General features: G+C 43.7%; 1 protein-coding gene across 2 annotated transcripts in view; it reads left to right on the plus strand.

Moving 5' to 3' along the window:
* ZMAT3 (zinc finger matrin-type 3) overlaps window positions 1–23,094 on the plus strand; it is an 84,233-nt gene extending 61,139 nt beyond the window's left edge. For both annotated transcript variants that reach the window (XM_077290497.1, XM_077290496.1), the window contains 2 exons: window positions 1,854–1,948; window positions 19,794–23,094. In XM_077290497.1, coding sequence (XP_077146612.1) covers window positions 1,854–1,948; window positions 19,794–20,002 — 304 coding nt within the window. In that variant the 3' untranslated portion in view covers window positions 20,003–23,094. The remainder of the gene's footprint in view (window positions 1–1,853; window positions 1,949–19,793) is intronic.
* Window positions 23,095–23,463: the final 369 nt, after the last annotated feature.

Raw genomic sequence — 23,463 nt, forward strand, 5'->3', positions numbered from 1 at the left:
CTTCCGGGGCATAGAACGTAATGAAAAATGCGGGCGCATGCGCAATACTGATTTTATGCTCTTCCCACAGTTGGGCAAAGCATACTGCGCATGTGCGAGAGGCCATTTCAATGCGCATGCGCGGCAACTCTACAGGATCTGTGATATTCACAGATCATATTACGTACAGCAAGCGGAGGAGCGGGGGAGAGAGAAGGAAAATAAGCTCCGCCCATCGGAGCGGACCGAGGAGATTTACATACACCGCAGGAGAGATAAAAACGGTATTTAATAATCAAAGGTGTGGAGTCAGGGGGTATCAAAAGTAATGCTATAATGCAGAGCTGACACTAAATGTAATGATATTTTTACATCATATTGCAAAAAATGGGTGACAGATTCCCTTTAATGACTTATTTGGAGACTCTTGTGTATGCCAGTTTTAGATAATATGCCATTTATGCATGTTCTGTGATCATGATTTTTTCTATAATTACCTTACTACATCCTCATTTCCATGATGCCTCTGGCTTCAACGAACGGGAGGGATCTCATCCCACTGCACCTGCTCTACCCAAATGCAATGTGATCAATGGCATATACACAGAGAATTCACTGAGATCTATTTCCTCTGTCTCCTTCTTTTGATAAGTTTCTTCCTGTTTGTAGGCGAGAGTCATTCTTAATTTGAATTTCAAAGACATACACTGGAGATTCTGAGATTTTTTTTTTAAACTTTGCAGCTAGTCATTGTATGAACCCATCTAATATACCTCTGAACTTCTGGTGTCTTCAATATGGCAGAAATGATAGTCTGTGCAAGGAAGGACATTTAGATGAACCAGGACAGTTTCCAAAATGCATCAGGCTTGATTAGATGTTCTTTTGCATACTTCTGACACTGCATTTTATGGTGCGGATGCAGGAGAGGTTTTCTTCTGATGACTCTTTCATGAAGGCCATATTTGTGCAGGTGTTGCTGAACTGTAGAACAATGTACTGCAACTCCAGAGACTGCTAAATCTTTCTGAAAGTCTTTTGCGGTCAAGCGGAGGTTCTGATTTGCCTCTCTAGCAATCTTACGAAAAGCTCTCACTGACATTTTACTTGGTGTTCCAGACCTTATCTTGACCTCCACTGTTCTTGTTTACTGACATTTCATAATTACATTTCGAACTGAGGAAAGTTCAACTTGAAAACGCTTTTCTACCTTCCTATAGCCTTCTGCTTTGTGGCCTCCACTATTTTTATTTCCAGAGTGCTCGGCAGCTGCTTAGAAGAGGCCATTACTGCTGTTTTTGGCACAAAGTTAGCGGAGGCTGGGTTTTTATAAAGCTGAGAAATTTGCATCGCCTGGCCTTTCCTAATGACAATGGTGAACAAGCCATAATCCTAACAGGCTAGTTAAGATATGAAACCTTGGTCAAAGTTATGATTATTTTTTTGGCCTAAAGTACAAAGGAAATAAGTAATCTTTAAATGTAGAGATCATTTCATCTTCAACTTGCTGAGCTGTTGAGAATAACAGTAATTTTGACTCGAGGTGCCCAAATTCTTACATGCCACTGTATATACAAATAGATTATACAGTGTGCATGTATATACAGTGTGTGTGTGTATATATTATAATCTCTCTATCTATATTATTAGGCACATACACACAATGTATATACATGCACACTCTATAATATATTTGTATATATACGGTACATAATAGTAATAATAATAGTGGCGTAAAATTTCTGCTTGGTTAGTTTTTACTAATATGAATATTACTCCGTCTGATTGGTATGTGAACACATATGATGGGCTGATGATGGGATGCTTGTATTTTCATCAGAGATGCCATGTAATGTGATTTTTGTCACACTCAGGGACTCTGAATGCAAGAGAAGAGCTCGGAAAGAAGGCAGTGAGCATAAAGTGATGCCGAATCGGAGAAATGTCTGCTCTCTTCAGAATAATCCAGGTATTCTATCAGGGAGACTTGTCCAGGCTGGTTCCTAGAATAGGCCTGATGGAGCACCGGATTAGTCACCATGGTAACCGGTGAAGACTGCGTTTGCCGGGGCCACGCTACATGCATAGTGTATAGTGAAGTGCACTTTTCTGTAGAATTAAATTGAATTTCAATGAGCTGCATCTACCTGATACATACTAAAATATCATCCCCAATCGTGTTTCAATCCAGATTTCCGAGGAGCCCATCTTTATTCCAGATGTAAGCTTTCTTGGCTGGTGAGAGGTAGTTTTTACCTTTGCAATCTGTTACCTTTGTGTAACGATCTCTAGGATAATTGTGCTACCCATCGCCTTACATTACCATGATTGAAATCTCGAGGACCTGAAGAAAGCTGACTGTATTTATGCTGCGTCTGCAGAAGCAAGCCTTAGTCGCAATTATTTTTAATTCTATTGCTGATACCATATGGCAGGCCGCTATTTCTTGGTAGTATTTGTTATCGGTTTTACATTATTGTTTGGGTTGAGTTTTAAGTTGCTGAAATGAAATGTACTGATGGAACCAAATACATTGCAAACCTATAGTCCATATTGTGTATGTGCCACGGCAGGGATCCAAAGTGCTCTCTCCCCGCTCACAGATGGAGTTCCGCAGCACAGAGACAGACGCGCTTTACATTTATGCCAGGTTGTAATCGTCAAAGTTGTGAAGGGTCTGTAGCTCAGCGGAGTGCTCATTACTTTTGTGGAGTTTATAGTTACTGCTATTACATTCTCATTCTAAATATATATGTGTAACGTAAGCGCGCAGATACAGATCACAGTAATAAACTCTGCCTGGCCTTATACTTCTCATGACTTTCAGATGTACTTCTGTAGAGTAAGTCTTGAAAACAAGATGGAGGCTTTATACTTCATTGCATGACTTTGTTATATCACGGGACCGCTGCAGCCAATCAGCTGCCACTAATTGGCTGCTGCCTTCACTATACCATCAGAGTAGACGTCCACTCTGATGGAATACTAAAAGGCTGCCGCCAATTTGCTGTAGTGGTCACGTGACATGATAATGTCATGTGATCGCTGGGAATCGGGGTTCCAACATCGCAAGCGCACTGCCACTTTGGGAACTGTTTTTTCTCTTGGTTTGGCCCTTAAGCAACTAAAAGGGAGTTGTCCTGTATTGGAAAGTCCTTTCCAACCTTAGACGTATCCATACGTCCCTGTAGTCTGGTACTTTACTGACCTTGGACGTATGTATACGTCTAGGCAATTTTGCGCACACAGACCCCACAATCCCACACTGCTCCTGGCACTTTAACCCCCTAAATGCTGCAATCGAACTTGATCACAGCATTTCGGGAGCAGGCAGGGATAAGTAACTATGCCCATGTACCGGAGACCCCGCGAGGTTGTCGCCCGGTCCCGATCGTTACCATGGTGACAGGGACTCTGCATATGGAGACCAAGAAAAACATGTTCTCCAAGTCTCACCGTGTGGCTAAGCAGTACTGTACAACCACATATGGGATATTGCCACATTCAGTAGAAATTGTGGGACAAATTATGGGGACATTTTTACCCACTTCTTGTGTGAAAATGTAAAATCTGGGGCTAAAACAACATTTTGGTGGTTAAAATGTAATTATTTTTCTTCACTGCACAATGAAATAAAGTTCTGTGACACACCAGTGGTGTCATTATGATCACTGCACCCCTAGATGAATTCATTGAGAGGAGTAGTTTGTAAAATGGGGTTAATTATGAGCGGTTCTGCTGTGCTGGCACCTCAGGGACTCTCTCAGTGGGTCATGGCACCCACAAACCATAACAGTAAAATCTGCACCTCCCCTTCCTTGCTTTGCACTGTGCCTGAAAAGTATTTCCTGATTACATGTTGGGTATTGGCACACTCAGGAAAAAATGGACCTCAGTTTGTTGTAAAAGTTGTTCCTATTTGCCCTTAGAAAAATTAAAAGCTTAGAGCTAAAACAACATTTTAGTGGTAAAAATGTAATTTATTCTTTCTTCACTGCTCAATGTTATAAAATTCTGTGAGGCACATGTGGTGTCAATATGATCACTGCACCCCTAGATTAATTCATTGGGGGTGTAGTTTGTAAAATGAGTTCACATATGTTTTTTTGTTGTTGTTCTGGACCTCAGGGACTCTGCCAGTGTGACATTGCATCCTCAAACCATTCCAGCAAAATCTGAACTCCAATATGGCGCTTCTTCCCTTCCGAGCCCTGTCGTGCACCCAAACAATAGTTTTCTTCCACATATGGGGTATCAGTGTACTCAAGGAAAATGGTGCAACAAATTGTACTGTGCAATTTCTCCTGTCACCCTTATGAAAATGCAAAATTTGGGGCTAAAAATACATTTTTGTGGGGAAAATGTGATTTATTTATTTTTTATATTTGTGGCTCAACCTTATAAACTTTTGTGAAGCACCTGGGCTTCAAGGTGCTCACCACACATCTAAATACATTCCTTGATGGGTCTACTTTCCAAAATGGGTCCACTTGTGGAGGGTTTACATTCTTTAGGCACATCCGTTGCTCTCCAAATGGGACATGGCGTCCGCTAATGATTCCAGCAAATTTTGCATTCAAAAAGTCAAATGGCGCTCCTTCCCTATAGATCTACCGTGCTCCCAAACTGTGTGTTTTCCCCACTTATGGGGTATCAGCGTGCTCATGAGAAATTGCACAACAAATTTCAGGGTCCTTTTTTTTCTGTTACCCTATAAAAAAAAATAAAAATAAAATTTGATCTAAAGTACAATTTTCGTGAAAAAAAGTTAAATGCTCATTTTTGTTTTTCACATTCCAAAAATTCCTGTGAAGCACTTACCCAGTGCTTCTCTGCATGCTGCTGGGTATTCTGACACCGTGCTCTGACAGGGTGCTCTCTTCTGTTTTGCCAACTTGTTACTACAGATCTGACCCGGCAGCACAGAGCAGGGACTTGCCCCGCTCCTGAAATGAGTGTCACTGATGACGCTTTGTTTAAGTGGGGTGGCAAAGGTTGTGGCACAGTGACCGCAGCCTCTGTCTCCCGATGACGCTTCCTTTGAGCATCCGAGCATGCACTGGGATTGTCAAGCGAAGAGCCATCTCACAGGAAGTAGAGAAAAAGATACAATAGGAGTTAATGTAGCTAGGATACGGTAGAGAATTTTTAATACAAGCATATCAGAAATAAGTTTAGGCTATGGCACTAAATAGATGTGGATTTAGATTAAACTTTCTGTCTCCTTCGGACTATCCCTTTAAGTGTGATCACTGTAGTGTGAAGAGATGTGTGACTGCTACAGAGCACACATGGGTTTGTGAAAATAAAGGCATAATTAGGAAGGTTTCTGCCAGACACATTCATCGGATTAAGAAAGCAGCTGCTAAAATGCCATTACAAAACAGCAAACAGATATTTGAAGTTGCTGGTGCCTCTGGAATCCAACGAACCAGAGGGATCATGCAAAGGCTTGCTGTTGTGAATAAACCGACTATTCAGCTACCCCTAAACAGTGCTCACAAACAGAAACAGTTGCATTGGGCCCAGACATACATAAAGACTAATTTTAAAAGTCTTCTTTACTGATAAGTTCCGTGCAACCCTGGATGGTCCAGATGATTGGTGAATGGCCACCATGTCGCAACAGCACTGCAACGTCAGCAAGGAGGTGGTGGAGTCATGTTTTGGGCCAGAATCTTGGTAGTATAGCTGGTAAGACCCCTTTAGGGTCCCTGAAGGTGTGAAAATTGCCTTGACAAATTATATAGAGTTTTCTGACTGATCACTTTCTTCCATGGTGCAAAAAGATCTGGGCCATCTGTAGCAAAATCATCTTCATGCATGACAATGCATCATCTGCAAAGAATACCTCTGAGTTATTGGCTGCTATGGGCATAAAATGGGCATAAAAGGAGAGAAATGCATGCTGTGACCACCATCCTCCCCTAACATCAACCATATTGAGAACCTTTGGAGTATCCTCAAGCCAAATATCTATGAGGGTTTGAGGTTCACATTAAAACAGCAGCTCTGGGAGGCTATTCTGACATCCTGCAAAGAAATTAAAGCAGAAACTATCCAAAAACTCACAAGTTCAATGGATGCAAGAGTTGTAGTTGTGATATCAAAGAAAAGGTCCTATTAGTGATTAGTTAACGTGCTCAGATAAGGTGTTACCCGAGCATGCTCATGTGCTAACACCCCTGACGAAGCCACTTTGGTGTGGCGACACGCGTCGGGTCTCCGCTTCACCTGCGCTTTGGTATATTAGGCTGTTTACCGCCTATAGCTGGCTCATGGTATTGTATGTGACCAAGCTCCACATGGGGTCCGCTGCACTTTTGTTCACAGTCAGCTACAGCAGCTGACGTGAGCTAGGATTATTACTCATGTGTACGCCTTATAGAGAGATTTCTCTATTAGTGGTAGCGGTATTTGTTATATAATCAACAGCATGGTGTTTTCTTATCTATAGCATATTGGTACCGTTCACTGGTGGGATATTGCTAAATGATACCTTCTTCCTCATGAGTGTCCAAATTGTACCGTGGCAGGGAGATAATAATTTTTCTATATGCCATTCCATCTCTAGGACTTATTAATGGGCTTAGCTCTATTGTATGTTATTTAATCACAGTGTTGTCCATATAGGCACCCTATTCAGGGTTATGGGTCCTAGTTAACCTGCGCAGGTGTTAGCCATATTGTGGGCTGTCTATATAAGGGACAAGTATGTTTCCCCTTTTTTTAATTGTTTTTAAAATGTGTGTTTTTTCTATTGCATGTTCTTATTTGTTATTGCACATGAATAAAAAGCTGTGTTCACTTTAGCCAAAATCCATTCGTGTGGTGATCCCCGTTTATATGACCTTCGCTTTTCTCTCTGTTCTTCTCATGTGCTAACCGAGTAACTTTGGCATGCTCGAATAGTATGTTCTACAGCCGCAACACATGCAGGGATTGCCTAACAAACAGGCAACCCTGCATGTGTTGTGGCTGTCAAACAGCCACAATACATGCAGCCGCGGGGATTTGAACATACAGTTGTGCTCAAAAGTTTACATACCTTGGCAGAATTTTTGCTTTCTTGGCTTTTCTTCAGAGAATATGAATGATAACACCAACACTTTTTCTCCTCTCATGGTTAGTGGTTGGGTGAAGCCATGTAATGTCAAACTACTGTGTTTTCTCTTTTTAAATCATAATGACAAACCAAAACATCCAAATGACCCTGATCAAAAGTTTACATACCCTGCTGATTTTGGCCTGATAACATGCACAGAAGTTGATACAAACGGGTTTGAATGGCTACTGACGGTAACATCCTCACTTGTGACGTTTTTTCTGGTAATCAGTGTGTGCATAAAAGCTGCAGTTTCTGGGATCCAGACAGACTCTTGCATCTTTCATCCAGCCACTGGCATTCCTGGATTGTGAGTCATGGGGAAAGCAAAAGAATTGTCAACGGATCTATGGGAAAAGCTAGTTGATGTCATGGTCCAGTCCGGATTTTACTTTCTTCTTTCCTTTCTCGAGACTTGTCATTCAGGGGTTTATCTCCTCAGCCTCGTTCTGGAGCTAGCTGGGCTATTTGTCATTGTCATTTGTCTCAGCCTGCTGACTAGTGTTAGTGATAGTTCTTGCTTCCAGGCTTGAGCCCCTGACCTGTATTGGTGATCCTTGAGCCTCTGACTGCCTGTACCCGTGTATGACTCGATCTGATCTCTGGACTTTGCCCCTGGTTTTCCGTTTCTGATACCATGCTCCCCGACTGGCTTTGACTCTGGTTTGTACCCCGACTTCGTCTTACGTCTCACGTTTTGGTTACCACATTCCCAGTAGGCTCTGATTTCTTGCTTGTCCCTGACTATTCTTCTGACTGCCCCTGTGTACTGTGCTGACCTCTCTGTGTATGACCTTAGCTTGACTAACTACTCTTTTGTTACCTGTGGCACCTGTGCTGCTATTCAGTGTTGCTACGCTGTGTGTACAACCTCTCTTCCTTCACCAGCACCCTCTGGTGGAGGTTACACTATACTGCACTGCAGCAGCACATTACATTATCACTAACCCAACATTTAAACAGGATTTTGCATTTTTTTTTCCTCTGGTCATGGATCCGCTGCATAAATTGGCAGATCAAGTGTCCAGCTTGACGCAGATGATGCGGGATTTTTCTGTGAAACATCAGTCCTTTGTCACGTCTCATAACAACTTACAGAAAAAACTGACTGAGACTGTTAAGACTGTGCAGGGAAACACCTCTCATATTGTTAGTCTACCTGGTGACTCTGTGGATGTTGTTTTGCACTCTCCGGAACCCTCGGTTACACTTCCAGACACGTTTTCTGTCGAAAAATATAAATTTCACATTTTTAGGGAGAGTTGTAAATTATGTGTTTTTCTTAGACCTCGATCATCTGTGAATGAGACTCGGCGGGTAGGTATTATTATCTCCTTACTTAGGGAGGGACCCCAGTCCTGGGCTTTCTCTCTGCCCCCTATTGCCCCTGAACGGAGGTCGGTAGATAGGTTCTTTGAGGCCCTAGGACTTATTTATGACGAACCGGACCGTGTTAGGGTGGCAGAGGACACCATTATGGGTCTGGTTCAGGGGAAACACTCAGCCGAATGGTATAGCTCCGAGTTCCGTCGATGGTCCACTGAGGTGTATTGGGATGAATCCGCACTGAGATGTCTATTCAGAAAGGGACTGTCGGATTGCTTGAAGGACGCTCTGGCTCTCCATCCACCTCCCAGCTCTTTGGAGGAGGCTATGACTCAGGCTATCCATATGGATCGGAGGCTACGGGAGAGAGGTCTTACACAAAGAGGGATTCCGTTGTTCCCTGCTAACCCTGATGTTTTGCTTCCATCTGAACCTGTGGAGGTGGGAGCCACTGACCTCCAGGAAAAAGAGAGGAAACGGCGGCGTGATGGAAAGCTGTGTTTTTACTGCGGAGATCCCGGACATTGGAAAAAGCACTGCCCCTCCTGTCCACGGTCTAACAAGCAGCTGAGTCTGGGTGATCATCGTGGAGGTCACTCAGACTCTCAGGTACATTTTTCTTCATTTGCAAAGATATTGTTAAAGGTGGAACTTGGGGTGGAGAACGGCTTTGTCCACACTTCAGCTTTTGTAGACTGTGGGTCATCCCTGAACTTGATTGACTCTAAGCTGGTGGCCCACTGTAGATTAGGGACAGTTAGGTTGGAGACTCTCTTAAAAATTGTGGCTATTGACTCTACTCCTCTCCCAAAGGATGGTCTCCATTTCATTTCTAAAGAATTCACCCTCAAGGTGGGGGCCCTGCACTAGGAGTGCATGTCATGCTTTGTTTTGGATAACCTCCTTGCTGGCTTGGTGTTGGGGTTTCCCTGGTTGCAACGGCATAACCCGGTTATTGACTGGGGGTCCCAGGATATTGTTAAATGGGGACCTAATTATTCTGAAAATTGTCTTGCTACTGTCTGTCATCCGTCAGTTTGGAGGGTATTCCGGAGTACCTGAAGGACTTTGAGGATGTGTTCTCTGAAAAGGAGACGGAGGTTACCACCACACCGCCCATTCGATTGTGCCATTGATCTTGTTCCCGGTGTGAAATTGCCCAAAGCCCGTCTGCACAATCTCTCCGGCCCTGATGGGGCTGCTATGAAGGAGTGTACCTCTGAAAGCCTCCATAAAGGGCATATTCGGCCATCTGTCTCTCCCGTGGCGGTGGGGTTCTTTTTTGTAAAAAAAAAAAAAAAGATGGTGGCTTACGACCATGCCTTGATTTTCGAGAACTGAATGCGATCACTGTGTGAAACACTTATCCTCTCCCACTTATACCTGATTTGTACAATCAATTGTTGGGGACCAGGTGGTTTTCTAAACTGGACCTCAGGGGAGCATACAATCTCATCCGTATACGGGAGGAGGATGAGTGGTAAACTGCATTTCTCACCTCTGAGGGTCTGTTTGAAAATTTGGTCATGCCTATCGGTTTAACTAACGCACCAGCGGTATTCCAGAATTTCATTAGTCATGTTTTTTATGACTTCATTGGACGTTTTGTGGTAGTTTATCTTGATGATATACTCATATATTCCTCTGACAGACTAAGTCACATGAGCCATCTTTGTGCGGTTCTCCAGAGGCTCAGGGAGAACTTACTCTTTGCCAAACTGGAGAAGTCTTCATTTTTCACTCAAGAATTGTCCTTTCTAGGGGTAATTTTGTCCGCTGAGGGGGTTCGTATGGACTCTAGGAAGGTACAGGCCATTGTGGATTGGGTGCAACCCAGAGATATCAAGGGTCTTCAGCGATTTTTGGGTTTCGCCAATTACTACAGAAAATTCATCAAGGGGTTTTCTCAAGTGGTCAAACCCCTCACTGATCTCACTCAAAAGGGGGCTGATCTCAAATACTGGTCAGCTCCAGCGGTGGTGGAGTTTTCTTAATTAAAAAACCGTTTCATAACTGCGCCTGTACTGGTTCAACCTGATTTGTCTGAACCATTTATCATAGAGGTAGACGCCTCTGAAGTGGGGGCTGTGTTGTCCCAGGGGCCCACCACATTAACTAACTTAAGACCCTGTGCTTTCTTTTCAAGAAAATTTTCCTCTGCTGAGAGGAATTATGATGTGGGTAATCGAGTGTTATTGACCATTAAATTGGCATTTGAAGAATGGAGGCATTTTTTAGAGGGGGCGGTCCATCGTATCACTGGTATTACTGATCACAGGAACCTGTCTTACATCGAGTCTGCCAAATGTTTAACTCCGAGACAGGCAAGGTGGTCACTTTTTTTTCCCCGATTTAAATTTTCCATTACTTTCAGACCAGGGTCCAAGAATGTGAAGGCGGATGCCTTGTCTCGCAGCCTAGATCCGGTATCACCTCCTGAGCCTCCTTCCTCCATTCTTCAGCATGGGCTGGTGGTGGCTGTGGTGTCCCCGAGATTGGAACAGGAGACTCGTGAGGCCCAATCTCTTGCTCCATTATCCATACCTGAAAATAAACTCTTTTTGCCTGTCCAGTATCGGATAAGGGTGGTTCGGAAGTTCCATGACTCTGCTTTGAGTGGGCATCCTAGAATCTCAGCCACTCGTAAAGCCATCACTAGGCTATTCTGGTGGCCCTCCTTGACTTCTGACATCATTGGGTTTGTGTCGTCCTGTGAAACTTGTGCCCATGCAAAAATCTCCTGCAACCGGCCGGCCAGGGAATTGGTGTCACTGCCAATTCCGGATAGACCGTGGACTCCTCTGTCCATGGATTTTATCACCAATCTTCCCCCCTCTAATGGCAAAACTGTGATCTGGGTAGTTGTTGATAGGTTCAGTAAACAAGCACATTTTGTACCATTAACAGACCTCCCTAATGCTGAGACTCTATCTACACTATTCATTGAGCATGTGATCTGGTTGCATGGTGTGCCTGTCAGTGTGGTGTCTGATAGAGGGGTGCAATTCATGGCAAAATTCTGGCGGGCTTTTTGTAAAAGGCTGGGCATCAGTTGGACCTTTTCATTGGCCTATCATCCCGAGACCAACGGTCAGACTGAAAGGACCAATCAGTCTTTGGAGCAGATTTTACGGTGTCTTGTCATGTCTAGACAGGATGATTGGTGCTCTGCAATACCTATAGCGGAATTTGGTTTAGAAAATCGTGTCAATCAGTCCACTGGTGCTTCTCCATTCTTCTGCAACTATGGGTTTCACCTTCATATTGGTGAGTTTTTCCGGTTGGATTTGGGGTATCCAGGGGCTGATTCGGCCTTTCTGCTTTTGGGGGAGGTCTGGAGGGAGGTTCAGAGAAACATTGGGGAGGCTCAGGGCAAATATAAATTTTTTGCAGATAAACGACGTTCTGTGGGGCCGGCTTATCAGGTAGGGGATAAGGTATGGTTATCCACCAAAAATATAAGGCTGAGAATTCCCTCTGCTAAGTTGAGTCCCAAGTTTATTGGTTCGTATTAAATTTTAGAGGTGATTAATCCTGTGACCTTTCGCCTGTGTTTGCCTCCGTCGTTGTGGATCCCCAATGTGTTCCATAAGTCACTTCTGAAGCTGTCAGTGCCTTCCTCCGGTGAGTCTCTCTCACACCCGCCACCTGTTGTGGTAGATGGCCAGACCAAGTACGAGGTGGAACAGGTGGTGGATTCTCGTATGCTCCGCCATTCACTTCAGTGCTTGGTCCACTGGAAAGGGTACGGTCCTGAGGACCGGTCATGGGTGCCGGCGTGTTCGGTCCATGCTGATCGGTTGGTCCGGGCCTTTCACGCTCGTCAGAGAAGCCTGGGGGTCCTGTGGCCCCCCATTGAGAGGGGGTACTGTCATGGTCCAGTCCGGAGTTTATTTTCTTCTTTCCTCTCGAGACTGGTCATGCAGGGGTTTATCTCCTCAGCCTCGTTCTGGAGCTAGCTGGGCTATTTCAGTCTGTCTCAGCCTGCTGACCAGTGTTAGTGATAGTTCTTGCTTCCAGGCTTGAGCCCCTGACCGGTATTGGTGATCCTTGTGCCTCTGACTGCCTGTACCCGTGTATGGCTTGATCTGATCTCTGGACTTTGCCCCTGGTTTTCCGTTTCTGATACCACGCTCCCTGACTGGCTTCGACTCTGTTTTGTACCCCGACTTCGTCTTTCGTCTCACGTTTTGTTACCACGTTCCCGGTAGACTGATTTCTTGCTTGTCCCTGACTATTCTTCTGACTGCCCCTGTGTACTGTGCTGACCTCACTGTGTATGACCTTGGCTTGACTAACTATTCTCTCGTTACCTGTGGCACCTGTGCTGCTATTCAGTGTTGCTACGCTGTGTGTACAACCTCTCTTCCCTCACCAGCACCCTCTGGTGGAGGTTGCACTATACTGCACTGCAGCAGCACATTACAGTTGAACTGTATAAAACAGTAAAGGGATACAAAAAGATATCCAAGGAATTGATAATGTTAGTCAGCAGCGTTCAAACTGTGATTAACAAATGGAAAATCAGGGGCTCTGTGAAAACAAAACCACGGTCAAGTAGACCAACAAACATGTCGTCTACAACTGCCAGGAAAATTGTTCCGGATGCAAAGGAAAACCCACAAATAACATCAGCTGAAATACAGGAGTCTCTGAAAACTAGCGGTATGGCTTTTTCAAGATGCACAACAAGGAGGCACTTGAAGAAAAATGGGCTGCATGGTCAAGTTACCGGAAGAAAGCCGTTACTGCACAAATGCCACAAAGCATCTCGCCTACAATATAACAAAACAAGAACCACACACAGTTACAGAAATACCTCATAATGATCACAAATGTGTGCGTGTGTGTGTGTGTGTGTGTGTGTGTATGTATATATATATATATATATATATATATATATATATATATATATATATATATATATATATAGCATCCATAACCAAATATTAGGAATGTCAGGACCCACTAGGAACACTAAGACAACCACAGAGAAAGCTAGTGGAAAAAACATCCGCACTAATTAACAAGTATAAAAAACATCTTTATTAATGTTTTTTTATACTTGTTAATTAGTGCGGACGTTTTTTCCACTAGTTTTCTCTGTGGTTGTCGCCTACAATATGCAAAACCGCACAGAAACAAGCCTTAAAACTTGTGGAACAAGGTAATTTGGAGTGATGAGACCAAAATTGAACTTTTTGGCCACAGCCATAAACTAAACAGCAAGAGCACAAAAAGAGGACTTGAAAATCCTCCAAAAATTCAAAAACACAGCAAAAAGGCAGAGGTGCTTACCTGCCTAGGCCTCCAAGTAAATGCACTATCAGGATGCAGTGGACCCATATAGTTAAGATGGCGGCAGCACAGGTGCAAGAATACCGATGAGACAACTGCTCACAACCTACCAATCCATGGAGGGGGCGGTTGCTTGGTATATAAATGCACAGCATCCAGGTTAACAGTCTGTTAGTTACTCCCTTTTAGATCAGGCGGACTGCCCAGCTCTATCCAAATGCATCCCATGTGAACAGACACCACATTTTACAAGACCGAATGGGCCCAACTGCACCCTGAAAAATAAAGTGCAAAAAACACATATAAAAAACTTGAGGTATTAGTTGATATTTTGGCCAAAATACGTAAGCTCGTAACCCTCGTCACAGGTCCTCACGCTTACGAGTCCTAACACTAAACAGCAATAGCACAAAAAGAGGACTTGAAGTGTTTTTTTGCACTTTATTTTTCAGGGTGCAGTTGGGCCCATTCGGTCTTGTAAACTATGGTGTCTGTTCACATGGGATGCATTTTGATAGCGCTGGGCAGCCCGCCTGATCTAATAGAAGGGCGTAACTAATAGGCTGTTAACCTGGATGCTGTGCATTACCATAGTGTGAACAGCGCCGCATACAAGTCTTCATTGTGCTTTTATATACCAAGCAACCGCCCCCGCCATGGATTGGTAGGCTGTGAGCAATTGTCTCATCGGTATTCTTGCACCTGTGTTGCCGCCATCTTAACTATATGGGTCCACTGCATCCTGATAGAGCATTTGTTTGGAGGCTACAGCCATAAACGTTACATTTGAAGAGAGGTCAACAACGCCTATTATGAAAGGAACACAATTCCTACTGTAAAGCACGGAGGTGGATCGCTGATGTTTGGGGATGTATGAGCTACAAAGGCACAGGAAACCTGGTTCAAAGTTGAAGGAAAGATAAACGCAGCACATTATCGGCAAATGCTGGAGGCAAATTTGCACTCATAAGCCCGGAAGCTGAGCATGGGACGTACTTTGACATTCCAACATGACAACGATCCAAAACACAAGGCTAAGTCGACCTGTCATTGGCCACATCAGAACAAAGTGAAGGTTCTGGAGTGGCCATCTCAGTCTCCTGACCTGAATATCATTGAGCCACTCTGGGGAGATCTCAAGCGCGCAGTTCATGCTAGACAGCCTAGGAATTTTCAGGAACTGGGGGCTTTTTGCCAAGAAGAGTGGGCAGCTTTACCATCTGAGAAAATAAAGAACCTCATCCACAACTACCACAAAAGACTTAAAGCTGTCTTTGATGTTAGAGAAGGCAATACACGGTATTAAGAAATGGGGTATGTGAACTTTTGTTCAGGGTCATTTGGATGTTTTGGGTTGTCATCAGGGCCGTATTTAGAGTTTCTGCTGCCCTAGGCACTTTTAGTGCTGCCTCCCCCATTGTTGACTATGGCACTATCGGCAGTGACTTTGGCAAAAATCGCTGATGTGAAAGTAGCCTTTTGCAGCAGATCCGGCAGTTTTTCCGCATCTGCCGTGTAACGGATCACTTACAGCAACACTGCGTTCGGCCTCATTCATTCCCTATGGGACTTTCGGACATGTGCGGCACTTGCGGTTTTGCCGCGATCCGGCAAATGCGGTACTTGCAGCAATAGAAAAAACACTGCTTGCAGTGGTTTTTTTGACTCACCACAAGTGCAAAACTGCTAGTGCCGCACATGTCCGCAAGTAGCCACACAACCTTGCTAGCTCATCCCAACCATCCCTTCCTGACCTAAAACTACACTATAAAGCTTTAGAAAAACAATTTATTAACTGACATATTCTTACGATAATGAGGGCTCCAGGCTATGGCGTAGACTGGGACGGGCAGTCTCCGGGTCTCCATTCTCTCTCTGTGCACACCCTCAGTCCCTGCCTCACTGCCTATGCTGTGCACAGGCCTCCCTCCACCGGACCCGGTAATCTCCGCTCGCAGTAGCATACCGGCAGAGGTGTATCTAGGATTTCTGGCACCAGGGGCAAGAATTCAATTTGGCACCCCCCCCCCCCCCCGCTAAGGACATATGCGATTTGCACACTTAGTCATGTACCCACGAGCTCCTCTCCCTAATGCTCTCAATGTTCTATGAAAAACTGAGAGAAGCAGGAAGAGAAGCTCGGTGTCACAGGACCATGAGTATGAAAGTCGCATATGAGTGAAGTGTCCATGTGACTACTGGAACCTGCAGAGCTGAATCCTGACATCGCAGGCTTCTGAATTCTCACAACTCATGCACTGCACACTTTTAGGATTCTCCTTTGCCGGTTGACAGTCATGTCAGCACAAGCATGTGATTTGTATACTTCTGACCACATTCCGACTAGACGTGCCTGGCCTCGCTCAGCTCATTTTCATTGAGTGAGGCCACACATGTCTAGTCGGCATGTGACTGCATGTATGTAATTCGCCAGCACGAGAGAATCCTGACAGCGTGCAGTGCGCACTGTGAGAATTCAGAAGTCTGAAGTCACAAAGAATGACTGCAGACTCATTACAAACCTGGACATCCCCTTTAATGCTCCTAACATCAATAAAAACATGAGAATTAGTTAGCATCACAAATAACATTTATATCCAGGTACCTTATAGATGACGTCGTCTCTGGAGCTGTTCTTCTTTTCTTCATCTTGTCCAGATCTCATGATGAGTTTTCTAATCCACAGCCGTCTCTGCAGACTTCCATCTTCTCCGCTCTTTTGCAGAAAATCTCCACATGATGCCCTTAAAGATACAAGTGTCATTATAATGCTCTTGAATAAAAAATTGCCCCTAACTATATTGTCTGCACAAAATATGACCCCCACATTGTCCCTCTTATGGTACATGCTCTTCACACTGACCTCTGCTTTCCATACCGGCCCTCTCTTCACACTGACCTCTCACACTGTGTCCCCCCTATAGGGCCCAGTATTTATACTGTACTCTCTCATCACACTCCCCCTCCATGGTATACTGTTCCCTCCTGGCTGTGCCCTTACACTGTCCCTCCATGCTACGCTCCCACCACTCAGTTTCTATTCTGTGCCCACTCACTTTTCTGCCTCCATACTGTCTCACACTATTCCCCTCCCTCCTCATACTGTCTTCTCTCACATCCCCCTGTTCACCATACTGTCTCCTCATATATTTACCCCCTCAGTTTCTATACTGCCTGCTCACCTGACTCCCCATACTGTCTGCACACATTCCATCACCCTCACTCCCCGTACTCTGTCCACATCCATTTTTCACATCGCTACTCGTACTCTGTCCGCATACATTCCCCCGTTCGCTCCCCATACTGTCTGCACCCATCCCCCATATTGTTTCCTCATATATGCCCCCCATTCCCCCACACTGTTTCCTCATACATGCCCCCCATCCCCCCATACTGTTTCCTCATACATGCCCCCTATTCCCCCATACTGTTTCCTCATACATGCCCCCTATTCCCCCATACTGTTTCCTTATACATGCCCCCCATTCCCCCATATTGTTTCCTCATACATGCCCCCGATTCCCCTGTACTGTTTCCTCATACATGCCTTCATTCCCCCGTACTGTTTCCTCATACATGCCTCCCAGTCACCCGTACTGTTTCCTCATACATGCCCCCATTCCCTTGTACTGTTTCCCCATCTCCCCCTTTGCTCTTCATTTTGTGTCCTCAAATCTCCCCCTCACATTAAATCCATCCCCATTCCAATTGTCCCCACACATAATAAATAACCCCATCTCCACTCAAATTATCCTCCCCCCTCCCCGTGCACTTAATCTTTAGTGTTTTCTGCTCCACTGGAGCACTTCCCACCAGTGTTCGCCTCTGCAGCGCAAGTGAGTGACGTCAGCAGCGTGATCACATGATCTGATCATGCTGCTCGCGTCACTTTGACACGGCAGTCAGAGCCTCAATTGTACACACTTCAGTAAGGCTAGGTTCACATTGCGTTAGGGCAATCCGTTAAGCGCATAGCGCTAGCGGATTGCGCTAACGCAATGTATCTATAGGGATCGCGTTTGCCGATCCCGCTGGCGCAGATCCCCGATCTGCGCTAGCGAGGAACGGACCTCGGGCGCACCTCGGACGCTGCAAGCAGTGTCTGAGGTCCGTCAGAAAATAATGGCAGATCACTAGCGCGTGCCGAAAATGGCATGCGCTAGCAATGCGTTGGCAACCCGTTAGCACATTGCTGTCAATGGGTGCGCTAACGGACCCGTTACATGGCGTTAATTGCGACAATTTCGCCATGTAACGGAGTCCGCTAGCGGACACCCATTAACGCAATGTGAACCTAGAAGATGAGAGTACAATTGATCCCTGGGCAGGGGCGGACACTGACAGCTTCTGGCCCTTTTGCAGGAACTGTGTCTGGGCGCCCTCCTTTTATAGCAACAAAGCTACATATTATATATAGCCACAAATACATGTGTTTATATTACATACCGTATATACTCCAGTATAAACCGACCCGAGTATAAGCCGAGGCACCTAATTTTGCCACAAAAAACTGGGTAAGTTTATCGACTAGAGTATAAGCCGAGTATGTATTGTCCCCCTCATCCCTATCCCAGTATGTGTGGTTCCCCCGTCCTGTCCTGCTCTAAGTGGATCCCCCTGTTGAATGCATGGCTCCCCCGGTTGACGCCATGTGGGCGGTTGACCCCGGACTTTATTTAAAAAAAAAAACTTGCTCAAGTGTGCCCCCCACATCATGGCGCCCTAGGCACGTGCCCTCAAGTGCCTAGTGGCAAATACGGCCCTGGTTGTCATTATGATTGAAAAAGAGAAAACACAGTAGTCTGACAATAAATGGATCCACCAAACCACTAACCATGAGTGGAGAAAAGTTTTGGTGTTCTCATTCATATTCTCTTAAAAAAGGCCAAGAAAGCCAAAACTTTTTGAGCACAACTGTATTTTTCGAGCATGCCGAAGACACTTGGTTAGCACACGAGCATGCTCAGATTACACCTTATCCTAGCACGTTCGCTCATCACTAGGTCCTATCGTAGGGTATGTGCACACGTTGCGGATTCCATTGCTGATTTTTCCACGCGGATTCTGCAGAATCCGCAGGTAAAATAACCTGCGTTTTACCTGCGGATTCCCAGCGGGTTTTCTGCGGAGATGATGTCCTGATGACCTATCCTTGGAATAAGTCACCAATATCCGATCGGTGGAGGTCTGATACCCAGCACCCCCCACAGATCAGCAGTAACTAGCTGCATTTGAATGCAAACACTGGTTGAGCTATACTGCTCTGCTCCGTTCATTGTGTAGCAGCCCCTACCAAGTGCTGCAGATCAAATGTGAATCATTCATTTTTTTGTTTCCACCGCACCTACTTGTGCAAAATTGCTACTGAAAGATTTTGAATCGAAGCAATTGGGATTTGCCTGTAAATACCAGAAAATTTGAAATTTGCCACTTATAAAATTTTCAGCTGTTCTATAGATACTACGTTTCTTTTGTTCACAGCTTGTTAGGTAGCAGAACATGCACAGTACTTGCAAGCTGTTGCCTATTGAGCTTGTAAGAACTGTTTTAAAGATGGCCAGGATCACTGGAGTAATCCATAGCCTCGTAATCCTGGCCAGCTACAGTGCAGTGCTGGAAGCTAGACCTCAGCGGTGGTCGGTCTCCTGTGCAACGAGCTGTAAACAAAAGTGTTATAAATTGCAGACATTCTTGAGATATTAATATGCAGGAAACAGCAAAAGTGCTCTCTGAAAATATCTATTTATGAAGATGGGAACCCTTAAAACCTGTCTTTATAAAGAATGTCTTGGCAAACACATCAGGCTCATAAGATTGCTCCTTGGAGTGGCACAGAATATTAGGCCATTTTATATCAAAGTCGTGTGTCACGAAATGAAGGTTTCCCTAATTACAAAGAAATAGACAAAGTTAATGGACCAAACAATCCAAATTGTCTTTGTTGTAGGGCATGCAGATGAAAACTTATGAGGTCATTTACTTTTTCTATAAAAGTCACTTCACAGTCTTTCCCAAGATGATATTATGTTATATTTTTTGAGGTTTTACCGCTATAAAATAATTTCTTGTTTTTTTTTTCCTTTAGGTCCATATTTTAATCCTCGCTCTCGCCAACGGATTCCTAGGGACCTGGCCATGTGTGTAACACCCAGTGGACAGTTCTATTGCTCAATGTGCAACGCAGGAGCCAGTGAGGAGCTGGAGTTCAGGCAACATCTGGAGACCAAGCAGCACAAAAGCAAAGTTTCCGAGCAGCGCTACCGCAGCGAGATGGAGAATTTGGGATACATGTAGTAATTGGAGCAGATGGTGTTTCTAAGCTGTTGCTTTAATCTTTTTTTGTTACTACCAATTTTCCTTGTAATCATTTCACAAATTGGAGGCCTTTCAGATACTGACTTTGATTGGCAGATATAGGAGATGACTTACTTTTACTATCTTTGGTTTTAACTTGTTGCCCCTGGGAATGGTTCAGGTTTTCCAAGTTTAGCATGATACTACCAAACAATACACTGTCGTATACTTTTCATGAGGGTATGCCAAAACGGCCAGTCTTCCTGCAGTGCTTTTACTGGGAGTAGATTGTTTTTCGAGCTGCTCATAATAAGATACAATGCTTTGGTGAGATAGACCGTATTTCACTGTGGAAACTGCTTCTTCTGTACTCACAGTCCCTGACTACATTTGAGGCCTGTTGAGAATGGATTCAGCTATTATTAAAGGGAATTAGCCACGTTCTTTAAGCAGTAGTTTACACCTAGTAAATGTACTGTGGGTTTACTGTGTAGTAAATATTTCTGTTGTAGAGATCCTACTATGGATCTAGTGATTATTGGCTTTGCATTGTACGATTTGCCGCTGCACACTATTATTTACACTGTGTGCTTAGTAGCCAAAGAACCCCATTTTGGAAAATGATGAACAGCTTGATGGAAAACGTCTGCTTGCTCTAAATGGACCATGAGATGACCAGAGACAGCGCAGACATGTACAGCATGTAGATCTAAGCATGGTTCTGAAAATTTTGTGTATGTTGTATATTCCTGTGGAACGCTCCAGAACTCATCACTGTGGTTTCCAACAAACCTTAAAAGATAATTATTCTTATTGGTTTGTTGCTGTTGGGCATTTAATCAATTACTGTGCAATGAACTGTATTTTGTGCGTCTCTTGAGGGATAAATTTATATTCTTCACTTTGCACTTAAAGGGACTCTGTCATTACAGAACGACTGTTCACATGAAGTATAGGCGCTTGGTGCACCGTCCGCGATGCCAAGTGTGTAACCCCTTCACGACCTTGGGGTTTTCCCTTTTCGTTTTTTGCTCCTCTTCTTCCAAGATCCTTTTTTTTTTTTCTGTCAATATGAGCGCGAGGGCCTATTTTTTGCTAAAAGAGTCATATTTTGAAGGCCCCATTAGTTTTATTATGTTAATTAAATGCTGAAACTGACCTGCCATTATGACTCTCCAGGTCATTACGAGTTCGCAGATACCAAACATATCTAGGTTATTTTTTATTTAAGTGGTGAAAAAAAAATCCAAAGTTTGCTTAAAATAAAAAATACCACCATTTTCAGAGACCCGTATCGTCTCCATTTTTCAGGATTTGGGGTTGGGTGAAAGCTTATTTTTTTGTACCGACCTGAAATTTTTTCATACCATTTTGGGGTAGATATGATGTTTTGATTGCCTGTCATTGCAATATTGCAGTGACCAAAAAACTGTAATTCTGGTGTTTTGATTTTTTTTCTTGTTACTCCATTTACCGATTAGATTAATTCTTTTTATATTTAGATAGATCAGGCATTTCTGAATGTAGCGATACCAAATATGTGTATTTTTTTTTTTAATGGTTTAATTTTGAATAAGGCAAATGTGGATGATTTCGACTTTAAATTTTTTTTAATTTTTTAAATATTTGTATAAACATTTTTTTTTTTAACTTTTCACTTGCTTCAATAGATTCCATTGGAGACTAGAAGCTGCGATCATCCCATCACCTGTGTTGCACATAGCATAGCTTCAGCAATGCTATGTGTAGTTAAAATGATCATATGCTATGAGCGCTGGGGATGGGGGCGTCTCACAGCAATGACAACCACAGGGGTCTCCTACATGCCAACACATGGGCGCCCTGCGTTCATGTGACACGGGCGACGATGGGCAGAATTAGTGACACGCTTCCAGCGCAGCCATGTTAAATGCCTCTGTCGGAGATTAACAGCGGCATTTAACATATTAACAGACGCAGGTGATTTGCAATTCCACCAGGGGGCACATGTCAGCTGATGAAATCAGCTGACATGTGCTGGAGAACATGCGAGACCAGCACTGGAGCCCGCATGGAATGACATGACCTATGACGTGTAATATATATATTGTCATAGGTCGTGAAGAGGTTAAGTTCACTTTCCCACCTACTTATTTTCCTTTTATTATCATCCCCCCATTCTTTGATTAAGATCTCTGTCTTTATAAAGTCAAAAAAAGGGCAAAGGTAGTTGGGAAGGTGTACTAAATTGGCCATGCCAAGGGTGCACTCAGCGCCCTATGCTTGGTTTGAACAGTCATTCTGTGTTGACAGAGTCCCTTTAAATCTTTTGCTGCTGTAGGTACTGTATCAATGACAGAAACATTTAATGGGACTTTGGCCAATGAGTTAAGAAACGTTATATTTCCTTTTTTTGTGAGATAAAAGTAACAATGCCTATTTTGGTCATTATATAAAATGGCTTTCCTATTTTTGTGATGTCTGAAATGCATAATATACTTGTATTCTAAACACCTCCTCTAGTTTTTCTTACCCGCAGTCTCTTAACGCTGGGACAGAATTGACCAGCTCTGCTGTTGCACCTGTTCTTTCTTGTTTAACCCTATTAAGACTCATGTCAGGTAACTTCACATCAGGTTTTTACCCATAGCGGAGTTTGATGAATTTTCCCATCTGTCTCTTGGCTTAGGCTGCCACATTAGAAGAGATACCAGGTTGCAATGGGCAGCCTTTTCGCCTCTTTTACCCACAGTCCATAATGCAGAAATTCAGAGGTTAACCAAATAAAATATTGCTGCTGCTGTTGCACATTACTGCATAATCCTGGCCCAAATGATTTCTCTAACATATCACTTGTGTGCGTAATACCTTTATCTTAGAAAATGAAGAATTTTGACATCAACCTGTTTTTCTTTTTAACTCTACCGCACATTGTTGCTGTGAGGTACCATATGTCTGTCTGTTCATAGGATGTGCAGTTTTGCTGTTTATGTATGTTGATGAAATGATATTTTTCTTTATAACGTACAGAAATATATAAGAATAAACTACTAGTTTGGACTTGTGGCTGCGTAAAGTAATAAAATAGAAACATCATTTCATTTTTTATTTTATCTGCAGTTCATCTTATACATAAATACAAACATTAGCGGTCAACCAAAATCCGCTCTCCATAGTAAAGACTAGAGATGATCCAATCTTTTGAAATTCAAATTCACCAGTTACAGCAAATTTTTTTAAACAATTTGATCCATGGCAATTAAATTTGCCATAAGTCGTAGATACTTTGATTTCTCTGAATCCCTGAATAAATGTGAATAGTACTGTTAGGTCTCCTGGCGCTGTATACAATCCATTTCAAGCTCTTTCACACAAATTCAGCCATATTAATGTCAAGTGATTTCACTACAGAACAGATGGTAACCTGTATTAATCAACAACCAATTTCATAACTCTGCACACTGACTGTCTTTTAATCATTT

This window comes from Ranitomeya variabilis, chromosome 2 (assembly GCF_051348905.1).
Source record: "Ranitomeya variabilis isolate aRanVar5 chromosome 2, aRanVar5.hap1, whole genome shotgun sequence".
In the NCBI taxonomy this organism is placed as follows: domain Eukaryota; kingdom Metazoa; phylum Chordata; class Amphibia; order Anura; family Dendrobatidae; genus Ranitomeya; species Ranitomeya variabilis.